Source organism: Nestor notabilis, unplaced genomic scaffold (assembly GCF_000696875.1).
Source record: "Nestor notabilis isolate BGI_N333 unplaced genomic scaffold, ASM69687v1 scaffold22481, whole genome shotgun sequence".
Classification (NCBI taxonomy): domain Eukaryota; kingdom Metazoa; phylum Chordata; class Aves; order Psittaciformes; family Psittacidae; genus Nestor; species Nestor notabilis.
In genome coordinates this window covers 29,354-48,875 of record NW_009916321.1, presented here as the reverse complement: position 1 = coordinate 48,875, position 19,522 = coordinate 29,354, and the positions used below count along the sequence as shown (strand labels likewise).

At 37.5% G+C, this 19,522-nt stretch overlaps 1 protein-coding gene across 1 annotated transcript; it reads left to right on the top strand.

The window, feature by feature from the left end:
• Nucleotides 1-3: 3 nt before the first annotated feature.
• On the top strand, nucleotides 4-2,922 carry ZNF281 (zinc finger protein 281; the record flags this gene model as incomplete). The annotated part of the gene is made up of 1 exon (XM_010024529.1): nucleotides 4-2,922. A coding segment is annotated over one exon (2,085 nt), but the record flags the coding sequence as incomplete, so codon positions are not given.
• Between the last annotated feature and the right edge of the window lie 16,600 nt (nucleotides 2,923-19,522).

Genomic DNA, 19,522 nt, shown 5'->3' with positions numbered 1-19,522 from the left:
AGAGGCGAGGGCGCCCCTGGGAGCTCGGGTGAGCCAAAGCATGATGCCCAGGTTAAGAAGGCAAAGAGGCCAAAGCCAGAAACTCAGGGAATCAAAGCCAAGAGGAAGCCAAGTGCTTCATCCAAACCCCCCCTGGTGGGAGATGCAGAAGGTGCCATTGCGTCCCCCAGTCAGAAACCTCACGTCTGTGAACACTGCAGCGCAGCCTTCAAGAGCTCCTACCACTTGCGCAGACATGTGCTCATTCACACAGGGGAGAGGCCTTTCCAGTGCAGCCAGTGCAGCATGGGTTTCATCCAGAAGTACTTACTGCAGAGGCACGAGAAGATCCACAGTAGGGAGAAGCCTTTTGGGTGTGACCAGTGTAGTATGAAGTTCATCCAGAAGTACCACATGGAAAGACACAAGAGGACACATAGCGGAGAAAAGCCATACAAATGTGACACTTGTCAGCAGTATTTTTCAAGGACTGATAGACTGTTGAAGCACAGAAGAACATGTGGTGAAGCCATAGGTAAAGCAGGGGCTGGAATGGAGCCCGGATCATCCAATAACATGGGTAACTTGGCTGCATTGTCTCAGGGAAATACAAGTTCCTCAAGGAGAAAAAGTAAAACAAAAAGTACATCCACTGAAAACAAAGGAAGTAAGTGTAGCAGCAAAGTAACTGAATCTCAAATTACAAGTAATGTGGCCATGCCAAATTATGCAGTTGATATTCCTATTGTGTCTTCCAGTGGTGGTCTAGTTGGCACAGGCGTAGAAGAACTTCAGAAAAAGGTGCCAAAATTGGTCTTGAAAAAAGGAAGCAGGAAGCAGGCAGACAAAAACTACCTTAATTTTGTATCACCACTGCCAGATATTCTGGGGCAAAAACCACTGTCTGGGAAACAGAGTGGCTCTCTAGGCCTAGTAGGCAATACCGGTGTAGAAACTATTGGCCTTCTCCAAAGTACAGGTGGTAAACCAGGTCAGATAAGTAGCAATTACGATGATGCCATGCAGTTTTCGAAGAAAAGAAGATACTTACAAACTGCAAGCAGTAACAGTGCCTTTTCAATTAATGTTGGACATATGACTTCCCAGCAGTCCGTCATCCAGTCTGCAGGTGTGAGTGTTATGGATAATGAAACTCCATTATCTCTTATTGATTCTGCATCTTTAAATAGTGAAATAAAGTCTTGCCAGGACAAGTCAGGTATTCCTGATGAAGTCTTACAGAGCCTTTTGGACCAGTACTCTCACAAATCGGAAGGCCAGAAAGAAGATCCTTTCAGTATAACTGAACAGCGTGTGGACTTGCACACCTCAGGAGAACATTCGGAGATGGTTCAGGAAGAAAACTTGAGCCCTAACTCTCAAACAGTTTCAAATGATAAAGCAAGCATGTTGCAAGAATACTCCAAATACCTCCAGCAAGCCTTTGAAAGAACAACCAATAGCACTGGCTTTGCTTTTGGACCCAGCTTCCAGTTTGTTAGTTTGTCTTCAACTCTCCATAACCACACTCTCTTTCAAGACAAACAGATATACACTACGTCACCGCTCGAGTGTGGCTTCAGCCAATCTGTTACCTCAGTATTGCCAACTGCGTTGCCAAAACCTCCGTTTGGGATGTTGCTTGGATCTCAGCCAGGCTTTTACTTGTCTGCTTTGGAGGCTACGCATCAACAGTTGACTCCTTCTCAAGAGCTGGATGATCTCATTGATCCGCAGAAAAACTTAGAGACTTCGTCTAACTACCAGTCAACATCTCAGAAACTGACTGGCCAGAAGGAACAGAAAAACTTAGAATCCTCAGCAAGCTTTCAGATCCCATCTCAGGAGTTACCTAGCCAGATTGATCCTCAAAAGGACATAGAGCCTAGATCAACCTATCAGATCGAGAACTTTGCACAAGCGTTTGGTTCTCAGTTTAAGTCGGGCAGCAGGGTGCCAATGACTTTTATCACTAACTCTAATGGAGAAGTGGACCATAGAGTAAGGACTTCAGTGTCAGATTTCTCAGGGTATACAAATATGATGTCTGATGTAAGTGAGCCATGTAGTACACGAGTAAAAACCCCAACCAGCCAGAGTTACAGGTAAGGTCCCGACTGTGACCAGGCTGTGGGGTCTTCTTAATGTAATATTTGTTTTACTTTGACAACACTGCCATTGGAATGTTTCTACACGGTCCTATTAAGAATAATGTAACATGCCCTTTCAATGCAACTTTTCATATTTAGTTTATTTTTAGTGTGATTTTTTTTTTTTTTTTTTTAGATCTGTTTATTATGGTTTTTAATCAAAAATCAATAGATTAAAATAGTGTTTTTGTTCAAGTGACAATGTTTAGCAATCAAATTTACATTATATAGATTGTCAGGGAGTAGCCCAAAAGTTTAAAATGCAAAAAATTAACTTTGTTCCTAGGACTAAGGTTTATTCTAATTGCTTTACTCTCAGGAAAGTGTAATGAAGCATGGGAATTCTATGCACCAGTAGTGTATTGGAACTTCCAATTTACAGATAGTGACAAATATATCTCAGCTTTTTGAGGAAGGGATCTATGACATTTCAAATTGCTCTCTCTTATGTCTGGGCTGATCTGAATTTTGCTACCTAAATCTTGTTGTTTTTAAAGTACCCTTGTTCTTCCAGGTGATGCTCATTCCAGGCAGGTGGAGCAAATATTCTCGGGTCTGTATGAAGAGCCCAGAATGGTAGCTTTAATATAAACAATAATGTCCCCAGAACTCCTGTGTAAGACTGTAATTCCAGAAAGAGATTCTGTTGACACAAACCACGAGAACAAAACGTGTGTGTCTGGTTCAGGTCTTTAGAACCCCGACATGAAACTACAGTCATAATCCAGATAGGCTTTTTGGGATACATTATTTATTATACATGGTTCAAAAACGTTGGTCTCCTGCTCTTCCCCTTTTCCGTGTCCTTTTAGTGTGTTAAGGTTCCCTCTCTTTTGTTGTGATCCCAATTCCTCTGGACTTGATCTTGGGGTCTCTTCTGCTTTTTAATTTACATCTTTTCTTCCCCTTCTTGCCTACTCACCCTCTCACCCCGACTTAATAGCTAGCATTTAAAAAGATTTACATTCCAGAACGTGCTTACCTTATTATGTACCTTCTGATGTCTTATAACATCAGATGATGAACAATAAACACCCACATGTTTTAAAATTATGTCAAGGTTTCCATGTACAATAAGAAATAATCTACTCCCAATTGTACATACTGTGGCCCCTGTCCTGCATCAGGATCAGCTAACTCAGACCCCTGTGCCCAGCAGCCTACCGGTGGTGTCTCTGGAGCTATTTACAGTAGGGGTTTGCAGCAGTTCATCGTTGCAGGCTCTTAGGGCCTAAGGCTGCAATTCCATCAAAGGCTTCTGGTGATGACATCAACTACAAAAGTAGAACTTGAGTGGCCTGTTAATATCAACAGAACTTTTCTTTGGAATTATTGCCTTACTTTATGTATATTTTGTGGTACATTATTTATTATACGTGAATCCTGATAAATGCCTGTGGAGCCACGGAAACCTGCTAGAAATACTGGTGGCCATTCAAAGCTGCTGAAAGGCAGTGGCACTGTTCTAAACCACTTTTTGCAAATGTATTTTTTGATTAGTTTTTTAATGTAATTTTGGTGATGTTTATGCTGATGGTTTTTTATGTACTCTTGGTGATGTTTCAGTCTTATGTACTTTCCTGGTGTCAGGAAAGTACCAGTGGTTGTTTGCAGTCTTATTGTGTAATCAGCCTATTACAGGCTTCCATGTATAATAAAGTTATTAACATTGTGCAAGTGTAAAACACTTCTGTTATGAAAGTGGTGTATTATTAAATGAATTGTTACAAAAATCCTGGGTAATTTCTCCTGTTGTCCCTCACCACTAAAAATTGAAACCTGAGCCCACTTGTAATCTCTTTTACTAGGTGAACTATCTTTTTTTTATTTTTCCTTACTAATCCAGTGTTTGTTCTCATAGAAACCATGTAACTCCATTAACCTTTTCTTTATACTTGATTATGTATTTTGCCCTATTTCAGTTTAAATAAGCAAACAACAACTGTTCTCTGATCCCAGAACCCAGCCTGTTATCAGTGATGAAAAAGTCCATAACCTTTTCATTTGTTTTACAGAGGTTATAATTTACATTCTTTATATTGTGTGTAGTAGAAGTTGCATATGTATTGTCCTGGCTGTTTGCTTTAACTTAATAAAACCCATTATTTAGAAAAACATAAAGGTATCACTTCTATTATCCAGTCACACTTTTTAGAATCTATGAAGGAAATGTTATGGGATTAAATTTTGAGAAGGAATAACATAACTTTCTGGCATATTTTCAGATAGTTTTCTTCTTTCAGTTTCTTTTTGGATATTTTGAATGCACTGTTTTAGAAATCAGAGCTTTAGCTCATACCTTTAACTTTCAATGCAAAACCTAACAGATTTCCTTACGGTGTTCATACAAGCTCATATTTTCTAATCTGTGTCTTTTTAAATATGGTTAAAAATACTGGGTTAAATTTGGGTAAATATTTGGTTAAAAATAGATAAATTGCATATTGTTAATTTCAAAGACATTTTGTAATTACTGGAAATCCAGAACGACACATATATAGTACAATTTTGTTTAAAGATTTTTGAAGGTCCTTTATCTGTTTGTTTTATTGTGTTGCTCTAGCTTCTGTATTGTAAGGAAAGCCTAGTAAAAATAGTATTGCAGCAAAATACTTTAAAGCATTTTAAGTAATCTGAAGATGGTATATTAATTTCCTTCATCTGTATTTCTCTTCAATTTTGCATGAATCTAAGAGTAGCAGTGTTGAAAGTCTCGAAATGGGTGAAAAGTAGAGTATTGAAGAACAGAAGATAGCAAATTCAATTAAGACAATAACATGGACCAGAGAAAAATTGTTGGCATGCTGAAAAGTAAATAAGGATGAAAACTTGCCAAAGTAAATATGAAATATGCTAAATGTTAAATATTCATAACATTCTTAAGAATCATTTAAGAAAATCTGAGGGGGAAATGACTGGATTTTTGAACATTCTTTCCACAGCTTAGTAGTCATTCAAAAACGCTTCTGGATAGAACAGAACTAGACCTTTTCCTAATTTGATACGGAGTTCAAAGTTATTTTTCTTTACATAAAGAAGGTTAAGGATATGGTGAAATGCATAGAAATCAGAGTATGGCTTTGCCTTCTAGGTTTTAGAAAATTCCATAGTAAGCAGTAGTAAGACTACAGACTAAAGCTTTAGGAATGTGGCAGTGAGAGAAAGAAAAAGGAAAGCAAAATGGCTCTTGAGATTTTACTTTACCACTTTAGTTCCTGGTTTAGTTTTTTGTTGTTTTTAAAGGAAGAAAGGGGAATGATAAGCTGTTTCCTACCACTAAACAGGAGTGTAAAGAAGAATTTATATATATGATGATATAAAATGGTACGTAAACGGTTAAACCTCTTATTATAGTAGCTTACATGACAAGTATTTGCTTTGGAACAAGTGCACTATGGCACCCTGAATTGTGAATGTGTCTGTATGCCCCAAGCCACTAAAAGTGCATGTCTCACCTGCCTGCTGATGATCTAGAACAGCTTGCTAAAATTTCTGGTAGTTCCTGAATTACTTCAATTTGACACAGACTTTTGGGTAGTGAGTGAAATTCTAAGAGTAAGAAATTGGTGCAGCGAAAAGGAGTTGAAAAAAATGAGAAAATATAATGGTGCAAAGGGAGATCACAATTTGAGGTTGTGAACTGCTGATGAAGAAAAGCTGCCTGGTACCTCATGAAGGCCTTGGGAAGATACTGGAATAACTCAATGTATTCTGTTAGTGGGTTTTTTGTTTTGTCAGTTGTATGGTCTTCCGTCCTCCCCTGGTCCTCAGTATTACAGGGTGAAAGCTGTATTTGTCTGATGCTTCTGCTTTTTTTTCCCACCAACTAGAAGTCAGTGTTGTTCATGTGAAGTTGCAGTTGTGACTCTGGCAATGTTTGTTATACCTGAGAAGGTATGTGTGCGAATGTGTAAGTTACCGCCTCACAGTTTTCTGTTGTATGTGTTGAAGGTCACTTTAAAATGGAAGATACTGATTTTAGCCACTGCTGACTACCAACTTCAAACATTTGGGCTGGAATTTTCCAGGCTTTGTCAGTCTCACGCTCCACATCCTATCTTTCTCTGGGAAACTTCTGCAAAATTGCTCATGTATTTCCTAAAATAAGATTAAGGAAGAAAACTCTCTTGTTCCACTGGTGTTTTTGTCTCATGCTTCTTTATAAACAAAGCAGAATCGCCCTCCTGCCAAGCTAGAACTTCATACTAGGTTGGTGGGTGTCCCCTGTTGAATCACTGTTCTTGAAAACCTGATAAAAATCAATTAGGAGTTTTTGAAAATGTTTTTACAGTCAGAGATTTGAAAGTTTGGTGACTGTATCTCCAAAGATGACCCCTCCAGGATAATGGATCAGGCTGTTACAGTTGTTTGGTATGTCAGTCCAAGCGGCAATTTTAATGTGGAACACAGGTTATATGCCCTGTTTACCAAATGAATAGCTATGATAGACTTTATTATCCATCTTGTTAGAAACGTGTTTCTTGCGTTTCCTTTTTCTCTTGCCGTTAAAGCCCAGATTTATTTCAACATTCTTTGTTTTCTCACAGGCAGTAATGTCTGGCTACATTACAAAAGAAAAGGTATTGTTTCATATCCTTATACTGATAATCTAATTTATGGGTTTTATAGATCCTTATGCTAAACATTTACTTTTGGATGCCCAGTTTCATTTTCACAGCTAAGACCTGGAAGAACAGGTTCTGGAAGTTGATCTCTTTCTTTGACAGTGGTTGTAGTTGAGTTCCTTGGTGTAAGACCCATGCTATTTCAAACTGTGTCTCTGTGGAGAGAAATTGAGGAATAATTACCATCTTAGTAAATGTAAAATTGCTGTTTTTCTAGAATCAAGTGGATAGATAGCTGTGGGGCAGAGTCATGGGGTAATTTAATTCTTCAAGGTGACATTCAGGAGCCTCAATCACTAGGTTGTCTTTTCTTGTGTTCATCTTGTGTAAATCTGGCATCTGCAACAAGTGAAACCAGGTTCTGCTGGTAGCAGCCTTGTTAAACAGTCCTGCTTCATTCTCTCGAGTGCTGTCATCCTATTCGTTGTGGATGCAAAGAGCAATGCAGTGTTGCTTGGAAAAAATACTGTGTCATCATGTAATCAGTCTGTCACAATGCATGTACAAGATTAAGGATTAAAAGGAAGTTTTAGTTCTGGCTTTTTTTTGACTTACAATTCTTGATTCATAATCTTTTTAGCAATGTAAGCTTTTGTATATAGCATACTACTGTATTTTCATATTGATATTTGTCAATGCTTTGTTTTTGTTAAATTCCAGTGAATTTGGTAATTTTAAACCCAAGGTTGTCCTAGATAATGGTATGATGCTATGTTAGAAGGCTGCCTGTGTACCTGGGGACTTGGTCTGAAATTTGATAAAATATTATCTAGCCAGACTCGAAGAATTAACTAAGAACTAGTTTAAGAATATATTTCTTTGATTATTTTAATATACTGTATCTTATCTTAAAATGTACTTTAAATACTATCTTATTTAGTGCTACAAATATCAAAACATTCTGTGAGTTAACGCGCCATATAAGGATGGTTATACAGGATGTGCAGCAAGCATCAGATATTCTGTAGTAGCACTTGTGCAACCTCTAATGCTGAAACCTGCTTTATCTAGTGCTAGGTTATTATCATTTGGAATATTCCTGTGTTCTGGTTTAGAAGGAACCTTTACTTTGTGCTGTAGGCAAATGAGATTTAATTTTGATTTTTCTCAAAGTCCAAAAGAGTGTTTATTTTCAATCCTACAGTTTTTGCTTAGAGTTTGTACTTCTCTGTCTGCTTGTACTCTGTTCCCAGTGGGTAGGAGGTTAGAGTCTTGCCTGGGACATGATGTGTGCAAGTGCTGGATTATAGCCAGAAATTATACTGATGATTGTAAGGATGGTTCAGTCTGCTCAGAGATTCTGAACATTTTTTTCTCAGGTGGAAGGTTTTTTGGATGCTTTGATGTTCTGAGATAAGTGGGAACAAAACCAGGCTGAAACCTGTTTTGAAGAATAGAATTTACAAATCCATATCCAACTCTCTGAGTGATGAGGTTTAGAATTGCTTTAATTTGCCTTCCTGTAATGAGGAAATACATAGATGTGTAATAAACCATCTTGCATGTTTTGCTGAGGGGCTTTAAATTATGGTGAGTAAAATATGCCTATGGATGATCTTATGTCTTAGACAAAATTCATCTCTGGAATGAAAAATACATTATCTTAGGAAGTGCTTGGTAATACTGGAAAATGAGAGTAATAAGGATTAGCTTATGCAGCTGAAGAGTCATCTGTATTGTTAGCTTATAGCTTGGAATTTGGTCAGGGTGGTGGCAACACGTTTACTTATAGAAGCTCACAGTCCTCTGTATCTTGAGAGGTAGTAGGCAACCACACGATCTTAGAAAGAACGTGGCCTTCCTTTGGCAACTGAGCTGTAGTCATTGATTTGGAATTGTGAGAGACAGTGCAGCAAGCTTCATTTCTTAGAACACCTGGGGTTGTTGTTTTTTTAGGACCTTTGAAGCCATTTCCAAATATTGATTCACTTTGTGAAAATGAAGTGCAGGAATCTCTGCCAGAATTCTGCTATCTTGGGTCCGGACAGCTTTAGTCCAGAGGGTTATTCAACAGCAATCAATGGAGATGTGTTGCTATAAATATTCCACCTATTTAGTTTAAGAAACGTGTCAACCTTAGAAAGCTAGGTCAAATTGTATCATGAAGCAGTTCATGTACTTGATCCATCAAACCTATAATCAAACATGTACACTTGCTGATCTTAGTGTAGAGTTTAGGTCTGTATGAAATGTGTAGGTGGTTTAAAAGTTTTCCTTAGCATTTCTAAGTAATTTTTTCCAGGTTTACTTCCATTAAAATCAATTATTATGACATGTAATAGTCTAGGGAGATGAGCGTTAAACCAGTTACTCATCTTGAGATGTTGGAACTTGGATTTTTTTAAGAGATTTTTGTGTAGGTACAGTAAAATTAATTACATATTTATCTCGGAGTTTAGAGAGGCACTTTAGAGTAAAAGTAGTTTCATATTTTGTTTTACATTGTTCTGGAAATCATGCTTCACACATGTTATCTTAAGGGTGAATGGCAAATGGAGTAAGAGTTCTGGTAGCTAGAATAATAATTTTTTAATATTTTAACACCATATTCTGGTGCTTGCATGTTTTGCTCTTCTTACAATGAAGCTAAATTAAAACCTCTGAGAAAGAGGTCCCTCTAATGCAACATAATGAAGTCTTTAAATGGGTACAGTTATAGGTCATCATGAATAGGAATGCAGTGACCTTTGTCTTGACAATGAAGCTGACACAAGCTTCTCAAAGAGCTGTCCTTTTATTTTATTATTTCTCCGCCAGAAAGGACACAAATAAAACAGAGGAACCCCTTTCTCCCATCAGTGAACAAAATCAAAAGATTAGAAAATGTATTGTAAATTGTCAGTTTGCGAAATCTAGAAATAACAGAGTTCTTTCTCAATATAGATACTTTTACAGGAATGATATGTGGCAAGGAGTTGGGAAAACCTTCTGGTTTCTGAAGATACTCTATAATAGTTGATTTTAATTGTTGGCTCCACAGCAAAGAGGTATTCAAAATTACTAGTGGCTTTTAATTTTGAATCTAGAAAAATCACAAATCTTTATGTCATTTGTTTTCTACTTACTTTTATGTGTATTTGCAGGCTTGTAATAGACTGTGTTGAAATACAGGAAGGCTCAAAATTCTTGGTGGCCTGCATAAAAAAGCAAAGCATTTTGCAGAAAATACTTAAATGTTGTGGCTGTTCCTAATGGGGAGGGAGACCCTATTGCTTTGTCCAACTTTAGCAGAGGTTTTTGAATTGCAGTGCTCAGCAGTTTTCTTTTAACCATAGAGAATCATCTGTCATTCTTAAATAATGGCACTACCTGCTAGTTTAGGACTTTCTCAAGGTTTCAGCAATGTCGATCTGAACCGTGCTGTTGTCTTGTAGAGGAGAGGCCTGTAGCAGAGAAAATTCTAGTGTATGCAGAGAAGGTAATGAATGGAGATTTGTTCTTTTTTGTAAGAAGTCATGTCTATAGAACTGGATCATCTATATGATCAGATGGTGATTTTATTTTTTTTTTTTTAAGTCTGTAAAGAAGTAAAAATAAATTGTTGGACTTTTTATTTTTTTTACTTTTTTTAGTAGTGAAGAACATAACTACACCTGGGTGAGCACCTGAATTGGGCACTTTGGTTGGGAGTGTGCCTCTTTGAGAATATGGTTCATCAAATGGATGGCTGTTTAAGAAAAGATAAGATTAGAGTATGGACATAACTGTTTCACAGCTATGTAAACTAACAGTGTGAAACAGCAGTTACACTATAGTATTACAAGTCTGTAAAACATATTTCAGTAAAACAATATCCTAATACATATAAAGTGATCTAGTGAGAAGTGGCTTTAACATACAAAGATCAAAAGAAACATGAACAGTACATTAGTAGTTGGTTAGAAAGATTTAGTTAACTTGTTTGCTACACACAAGAAGACTTACCTATGAAGCTTACTTTATAAGCTAGGACCCGAGTATTTTGATACCAGAGCCTTTTATTTTTGCAGCTTCATGTCAAATTCTCCAAGGATTGGGAAAAAAAATTAGTATTTTCTTCCTTTTTTTTCCCAGGGGAAAAAATGTGCCAAGGACTGAGGTGAACTCTTAGTGAAGATCAAGTGCTATGCAGTTTTTGCACGCGCTAGCAAAGTTAAGATAAACCTTAAATGATTTCTACTTTTTCACCTTGAAGTCCTGATACAAAACAAAACCTACAAGCTGCCATGCCATGTAGGCTGCCATGTGGAGTGTGCAGGCTGAAGAAGAGGGCAGATGGGAATCTCATGAATTTCTGCAAAGTGAAGTATTCAATCCTGCATCTGGGGAAGAATAACCTTGTGCATCAGTACATGCTGGGGAACAGCTGGCTGGAAAGCAGCTTTGTTGAGACGGACTACTCAGCAAAGTCCTGGTGTTAGGAGAGAGCGGGGAGTGTTCAGATGGGAGAAGACAAGCTTATGGGGATCTCATCAATGTGTACAACTAGCTAATGGGAAGGAATAAGACAAGGGAGCCAGGCTCTTTGCAGTAGCACCCACTGACAGGGCAAGAGGCAGTGGGCATGAATGAAAACACATGAAATTCCATCTGAGCACAAGGAAACACTTTTTTACTGAGAGGGTTGTCATATGCTGATAGAAATTGCCAGAGAGGTTGTGGAGTCTCCATCTGTGGAGATACTTAAAGCCCAGCTGGACATGGTCCTGGACAGCCTGTTCTAGATGACCTGGCTTGAGCCAGGGGTTTGCTCAAGATGGCTTCAAGAGGTCCTTTCCAACATGAACAGCTCTGCAATTCTCAATAGTTTTGTTTGATTGTTGGTCTGTGCCAAACAGTAGTGACAGATTTTATGCTGAGGACACAGTGTTTGTCTCTAGGAAGTAGTACAGTGGCGTGTCTGAAAGTGAATTGTTTAACGGAACAAATGGGCTAGAGAATTCAAGATGTTGTTGGGAATCCTATCACTATGCAATGTTAAGCAGTTAAAGGTTTCAGGTGTCTGGCTTGGACACTTGAGTCTGCTTTAACTTGTAGGCATTTTCTAGACAGGTCATCCTTATTCTTTTACTAAAGATTGAGAAGAAAGATAGTGAAAGCATTTTTAAATAAAATCCTGTTTGTTTCTTTTTATTTTCCTCATATTCATTCTTTCCTTTCTTGTTAACTGTGGTAGGTTACCATAAGGAAACATCTAGCTGATGCTCATTTATATGATTTGGGAGATAACTGCTTTTTTCCTCTTCTCCCAAAGTTAGCTTAAATGGCCAAGCTTGAAGCTGCTCTCATTCAGAGCTCATGCAGGAGAAAAGTAAAAAGCAAAGCAGCTTCTGGTTTTGTTGCAGCCTAGCTTGAAATCTTTCTGCTGGAGAAAGGCAGGCACAGGACGTTATCTTATCAGTCCATTGATAAGTTGTAACAGCATTAGGCTATTTCAAGTATTGCTGTTAGCTGTTGCTCTGGTCACGGGCTCAGTTGTTGCAAAAGATTGTCTTGACTGGTTGAGCCAGATTTTATTTTTTTAAACAGAAAGCAAAAAATTATTAAAAAGGATGGAGATTAAAATGTATATAGTGAATGGATGGCACCAGGAAAATAAGTTTTGTATTCCAGATGTTTTACAAAGCTTAAGTGAAACTGGACATTACTGTGATGTAATTTGGGTCTTCTTTGGTGGGTACGGTCTGACTGTTTCTCTGGATCAGGGCAGTAATGCTCGATGATGTTGCAGTGAATCTTGGGTTTCCATGTGGTGATAGCTGTCAATGGTAATGGGAAGTTTCACACTTTTCAGACATCTATTGTAGGACTAGTTCTAAGTAATGGCTTTTAACAGAGGTCAGCTTTTTTTCTGGCATACAAGCAACAGGCCTTTCATTTCTGTGCTCTACGCTTCTTTTGTTTGTTAGACTTGATTTCATCACAGTCCTTGGGTTTTTATCAGTGGGTGTTGTTTAGACAAACTCAATATTTCCATCTTCAACTTTTCTGGCTTTATAAACAGTAAGTCTTTGTTGGTTCATGCTTACAGATATATTTTGCATGCTTCTAAACCCTTCTCAATGCATACTTTATGTATACTTTGTCAAGTATACGTAATGTAAATGCAGTAAAAATTTCTGTGAAAATCCCTGGTGCTCTGAGATGTTGCAATAGAAAGATGTGACAATTTTTAAAGGGTAGGTACTGGACTAGTGTTCCACTAAACTGTTAGAGGATACTGTCCTGTTCGAGATGCAAAGCTGTGTTATTGCTGAATACTGATTATTGATTTTTAAGAAACAGTTTAGCTGTGATGGTGTGGAAAGCCAGCCCTTTATTCATGTGTGTCAGTCTGGAGTTAGCGAATTTAGGGAGTTTGTCAGAAAAGATCTAACAACGAGCCTCAGGACAAATTTATGGCTTCAAGTTGTAATCTTGATGTTCTCATACAGTTTTTCTTAAAGTTTTCCCTGGGTTTTTTTGTTTGTGGTTTTTTTTTTTTTGATTGTTTGTTTTGTTTTTGGTTTGGTTTGGGTTTTTTTGTTTTTTGTTTTTTTGGTGTTATGATACAGGCAAAATGCTACAAGGTGGACTTGTGGACTTTCTGTTCTTCTAGTTCAACAGCTCAGCAGCTGGTCTGAAGTCCTTGGATGGCTAGGACCATTGTGATTTGAGCTTGCAGAGTAACTGGTGATAGCAGTTGGTTGTCACCCTCCATGCAACAGAACTAGCAGAGAAAGCATCTTTTCTAGTTGTTTTCATGGGTAGATGCTGATATCTTAAGAATGATGTACTTGATTATTTTGATCTTTAGTGTGGACCAGGAAGCGGTAACTTCAGCAGACAGGATCCTACTTGTTATCTTGGACTTGACCTTTGTTCCTTCTACCTTGTTCCAATCCAGCTTTTCTTAGTGCTGTTCTTAACTCTAAGCAAATACCATGGTGATTTTACTCAGATCTCCCTGCTCTACAAGTCTTTGCCTCTCTTCTCTCTTGGCTCCGGCTTTGCTAATTTCATCATCTTTTATGTGTACCCTTCTTCTTCTGTCCTAATCTCGTTATTTCTGTTCCTGTGATCCTTGCCTGACCGGTTTCTGCCTACAGCTACATGTTCTGTTCTTCCCTCCTGTTCCAATTTCACCAGATACCTTGTCCCTATGTTCTGTTTCCTTTTGTCTGTGTGTAGATTTTATTTCTTCTGAATGAAATGCAGAGGATTGGTATGTGCTTGCAATCTGGATGTCTTACTGCTGTCATAATATAGAGCTGTTGTAACTGGCCTTTACACGGATAGTTTGGTTTTAACCCTCTTTGCAGGGCAGAAGACATGTATTCTAGCATATTGGAAGAATACGGCCAACTGCAGGTTTTTAGAGATTTATATCATGTGGATGAATTTAGGTAGATTTGCTTGAAAATAAGCAGCAGTGTACCCCTAACACAAAGGATACGTTCCTAGTTAAAGTCAGCTATCCTTGGGAATACCAGAGATTTCCAAAGGAAAGGTTTTTTGTTTGTTTGTTTTTTCCCCTCCATAGTTAAGACAGTGTATTTGTCATTAGCATTCTTCATAGAAGTGAGCAGGTCATTCTAAATAAACACCTGACCTGACAGTGTCAAATGTGGTTGATGAAAATGTCAGCCTGAGTGATCAGCTTTGCAGTCACAAGCTATTGACAACAGGATCTTGAAAGGTTTGGGGTAACATTTTGGAAGGCAAACGATACACTATTAGTTATAGTAGAGCATATCAGTTGAAATAATATTAAATGCAATGAAGATAGACTGGACTTTTTACAGCTCCCGTTAAACTACCAGGAATTGCATTGCCTTGGGCAAGTTATGTGACCAGATACAATAGCTAGTTTATCTGATGTTGCAAGTTCCATATTTCTGTAGATGAGCTAGTGCTGCAAATTGTCCAATTATAATATGATAATCCATCAGACATCTACTCCTTTTGAAGACTAATTAATTGAATGAGCTGCGGTATGAGCAAGTTGCATGGTTACATATATGGAAGTCCCAGAAGGATGTGACTTGCTGGTTCTGTTGCTCCTCCAAAATCATGTGGGGTTTTTTCCCTTTTTTTTTTTTTTCCTCATTTGCAATGGAGAATTGTAGCAGGATATTTCATTCTGGTAAACATTTATCTTTTCTAAACATCTGTATATAAAGTAAATACCAAATTACTTCCCCCCTGCTTTTTTAAAAAAGAATAATTGGAGCATTATGGAGGATATTACAGGAAAGGCACCTTCCTCTTCTACTAATACCTGCAGCCAGAAATGAGTTTAGGTTTGCATCTTAAATTGGTAATATGGCATAGATGAAACAGTCTCAAACTGCAGGGAATACTGAATAGTAGTTTTGAGAATTGTTACTGTAACTACCCAGATAATGAATTAAATGCTTGCATGGTCTTTTCTTACTGAATAAAAAAGATTATTATGTCAATTGTATTTAGCATTTACTTTTAAACCATTTCAGTAAAACTTCCACAAACTGTTATTTTGAGTTAAACCAAATGAACTTAGCTTAAGTTGACAAGTTATCTGTTTTAAGCTAAATGGGAATAACCCTCTCATATTGCAGATTGAGCAACTTACAGTTCAGTTTGATTTTGAAGTGTCATCATAAGCTAAAGCAGCGCATCACATGCAGTCATGCATACACATTGCAGTCTGTCATAAGCACTGTCTTCTTGGCTGGTGCAGAGTGTAAAAGCACTGTAGATAAGCTTGGTAGGAAATGGTATTTTTTTTTATTCCACCTTTTTTGTGATGAAGGTAGTAACAGTTCAAGGGTTTTTTATTTAGGATTTTGCATCGTAAGTGGTCTTGTGTTCTGAGGCTGCATTTTAAATACCCTAAGATGGCACTGTTACTGAAAGAAGCCAGCCTGCTTTCAGCAGTTCTTAGTTGCTTGCTTTCTCCAGTAAAATAAGAAGTTTCATTTTTCATGTAAATCATACTCTTCATCCCATTCTTTGCTGCTTAAAAATACTTACCTTGACACAGGTGTGCATGGGGACACCGAATAGGACAGGGCTGGTGTTTTCTGTGACAAACCTGATATACATTGATCGTAAACATGTTTTTCCATTAGCTTAATTGCTGAATGTTCTTGTTCTTTTGTTGTACTATATCTAGAACTTCAGGTCAGGAGGTCAAGTCAGCTGGCATATTTTCTGTGCCTTCAGAATGGAGTTGACTCTGGCCCACGCATTAATCTCCCTCATGTCAGGCTGTTGGTGCTTTCTCTGATATACTCACTTTAAAAGCAGTATTTATGGTGTAGATACGTTCTCAAAACATAAACATGAATATTTTAAATTATATGTGACATCACTGTGGTATAAACATACGTAGTTGTGTATAGTATTCTAGAAAAGAATTATTTTGGTTATAATGCCTATTCTTTCTAACTGATTACACTGTCTTTTTGTTAAATTCATATAGAAGTAAAGAAATAGCAGAACTTAATTTGCACTTGACCCTTTAGAAGTTGAGTATCGCTGCTTGATGTATGCACAGAGTTTTCATTTCTGACAAAAAGAAATCCTGTGCCACCCTCGTTTATAATGTATAGACCTCTCTTTTCATATTTATATTACTAAAATAAAGAATACTGTGAGTTTTCAAAAATAATGCAACTTGGTTGCAGAATGTACAGTACCCAGCCTTTTGTTTGTGTAGTTTAGGAATATGGCTGTCGTAATGCTATCTTAATTACTATGCTGCCACTTTTCTGAATAGTGACTGATACCTTGAAATATTGGACAACTAATCATCATCAGAATTTCACTGATTTTGAGGACCTGCAGTTTTGACAGATGAAGACAAGAAAAAATAACTGACATTTTGGTTAAAATTCCCTAATTCCTCAATTATTCCCTTGAATTCTGGTCTCCTTGCTGAATGTCTAAATGTGGAAAACATGAGCTTTCTAATTCTTAAAAGTGGTTCAATTTTGTTTAGACACTATAACTTTTACATTAGTAAAAGTTGGAGAGGCAAAATAGATTGTAGAACCAGATTATCAGCAAGTTGGCAGCTTTCTTAATTCCAGATGAAGCACTTTTGCCTATACTTATGACAACTACTGATTCTTTACATTAGCACTTTAATTGATTTCTTAAGGAAGGGGATTTCTAACAGTAATTAGGTCTCTGGGAATTAGATAAATTGGTAAAAAAAGAAATCAATCTCACAGGTGCACAATTTTGTGATATTACTGGAGTCGTTATATTAGAAGACCATCTGGTTGTTCTGTGGGGTCTGATCCTGCAAACTGTTAGGTGGATGCATAAGCATTATCAGTGCATACATAGTCTTCTACTACTAAAATTGCCTATAGGTTGCATAGCTGTTAAAGGATAGTGAATGCATAAATAGTATCACTGAATTGCAAATCAAACTCACCTGGCTGTTTTCATGCCTTAAAAGCTAGCTTTATTTACATGACTTTATTAGTGAGCTTCAATTGAAGTGTTCGGTTTGATATTATTCTGATTATCTTACACTAATGTAGGACTGCAATGTTTAGGATTACAAATACAGCTTTATTTAAATGAAACAGCTGTCAGTGAAATTGCATTACCTTTCTGTTATTAAACGCAGATTTATTATTTGGGGACTGGAACACTGAAGGTCTTCAAGTCCAATGTTATAAATGTGAATGTTTCCACTAGCTAATATTTATGCTTTTTCTTATTTTCTGAAAGGTAATATTACTTGTTAGGTACTCATAGTGAAGAGTTGAATATCCTTTTCTTTGTATGAAAGTGTAACAGTCTTTCTCTGACTGATTGTGCAGTCATGACATAGCTGAGGTGAAGATCCAACTTCAAACATTGCAAGATAAATCATTTCCACATTCTTGCTTAAGTGGCTATTTTAGTGTAGAGAAACACATTTTCTGTTGAGTGCTAATGCCACTGTCTCCTTGACCCAAGGTCTTAACTATTTTGAACAAAGTAGATTTGGTAGTTAGTGTAAGGAAGAGTTTTTAAGTAAAACAGTTGTACCATGTAGAAATTTCGAAATTTCTGTACCTCGTGGGATTGCCCATTGATAAAAACATTGATGGAATGAAATGTGCATTATACAGTGTACTGACAGATGTATATTCTTTCTTACTTAGAAGAATTTGGAGGCAGGGGGAGGAAGGGCCTGTGATCACAGCATTGTATAGGCTTATGTAAGGGACCTGGAAGAAGGGAATATGTTCACAACTCATTGTTTTGCCCAGCTGCTTTGCTCTCATTTCAAGCGATGAGAGCTATTAGCATGAGGCATTCTGGTTTTGCTAAAGGGAAAGAAGCAGGAGCATTTAACATTGCTTAATGTAAACAAGGTTGTAGCTTTGTTTCAGTTTTGCTGTTTGAGGGCAGATTAGCAATTTACTTAGGAGAAACAAAGCCATGGAATTATTTTTACGGTCTTAAAATCTCTAGAATTTTATCAACCAGCAATACTGGTTAAACTTCAATAGCTTTATTGCCACTAGGAATTAATGGAATTAACTATAGTCGGGTACACTTAACATGATCTAAAGCTACAGCCATTTCTTCTTTCCCTGTGCCACCTCTGAGATGTGTTATTGCTTTCAGTCTGTGTCACAACTCCTGTGTCATGATGACGTTCCCAAGCCTTCTGGACAGTGACAGTCCCGTTGCAGAAGAATCTCTTTTGCCGCTGGATTGTGCTGGATTTGCACCTGGGTCATGGTGTCAAATTTTTCTCCACATGTAGAGGCGCCTTGAACATCTGAAAAGCGTTCTAGTTTTCAGGGAGGATGAACATTTGCAGAAACAGGGAGAAAGTATATCCAATTATTCTGCTGTTCTTTTGGCTGCTCATTTTTAGTGGCTGCATGAGATAATTCTAAACTTGAGAATTTACAGGAGTAAAACCAAGGGGGCTCTTCCCTGGTGTTACCTGGTAATTCTAACGTAGAGCTGCCCATTTTTTGCCAGAGTAGGAGTGTGGGACAAGGTCTGTGTCTGCTTCATGCTGTTCCTCCCTCTTGCAAAAGTACTCTTGTGCCTCTAGAACAGATGGGCTGTTGTTTGGAAAAGCCTCTTCCTATTTCTATTGTTTCCTTGTCTCAAAGAATAGCCTTGGATAAACGGCATTTAGCTTTAAATGAATTTTGTTGTTTTTAGTTCAAGCGGCAGCTTCAGTGAATGGTTATCAAATACCATCACGCTGCTTACTTTTTAAAGGAAATGGAAAATGTGTCTGACACAAAGGCATCTGAAATGAAGCACTTGATTATCATAGTATATCAAGAACACACCTACTGGAAATACTGTGTGAGAGTGTTAAAAATAAAAGAGGTTTATTTAGTCCTGAGTGCTTAAAACTGAAGAGAATGGATGGAAAAACAGGTTTTTCTGAGAAATAAACTTAGGTGCTTCAAATTGTGCTACTTGCAGTACCTTGCAATAGGTTTTTTAGTAGTATGCATAATAAATGTGAAGTTGTTATTTAGTAATGTGAACAATAATGTCAGCAATATGAGTAATGGGTATATATAATAAGGATGGGTAATGACAGTCCAGCAGCATTTTGTGGCATTTTGAGGGTACCAAGGGGAAAATTATTATTAATCCACAGTGGGCAAAATGTTGTTTATATAGTTTATCTTTCTTTCTTATTTCCTTCAAGCTGCTTGCCCACCAGCTATTACTGTGCTCGATTATGTCAGTGCATTACAAGGCAAACTTTCAAAGCTACTCATGGAAGATTTAGCTACATTAAAAGGATTTGCTTAAGAAAGACATTCCCTACTGGCTTTA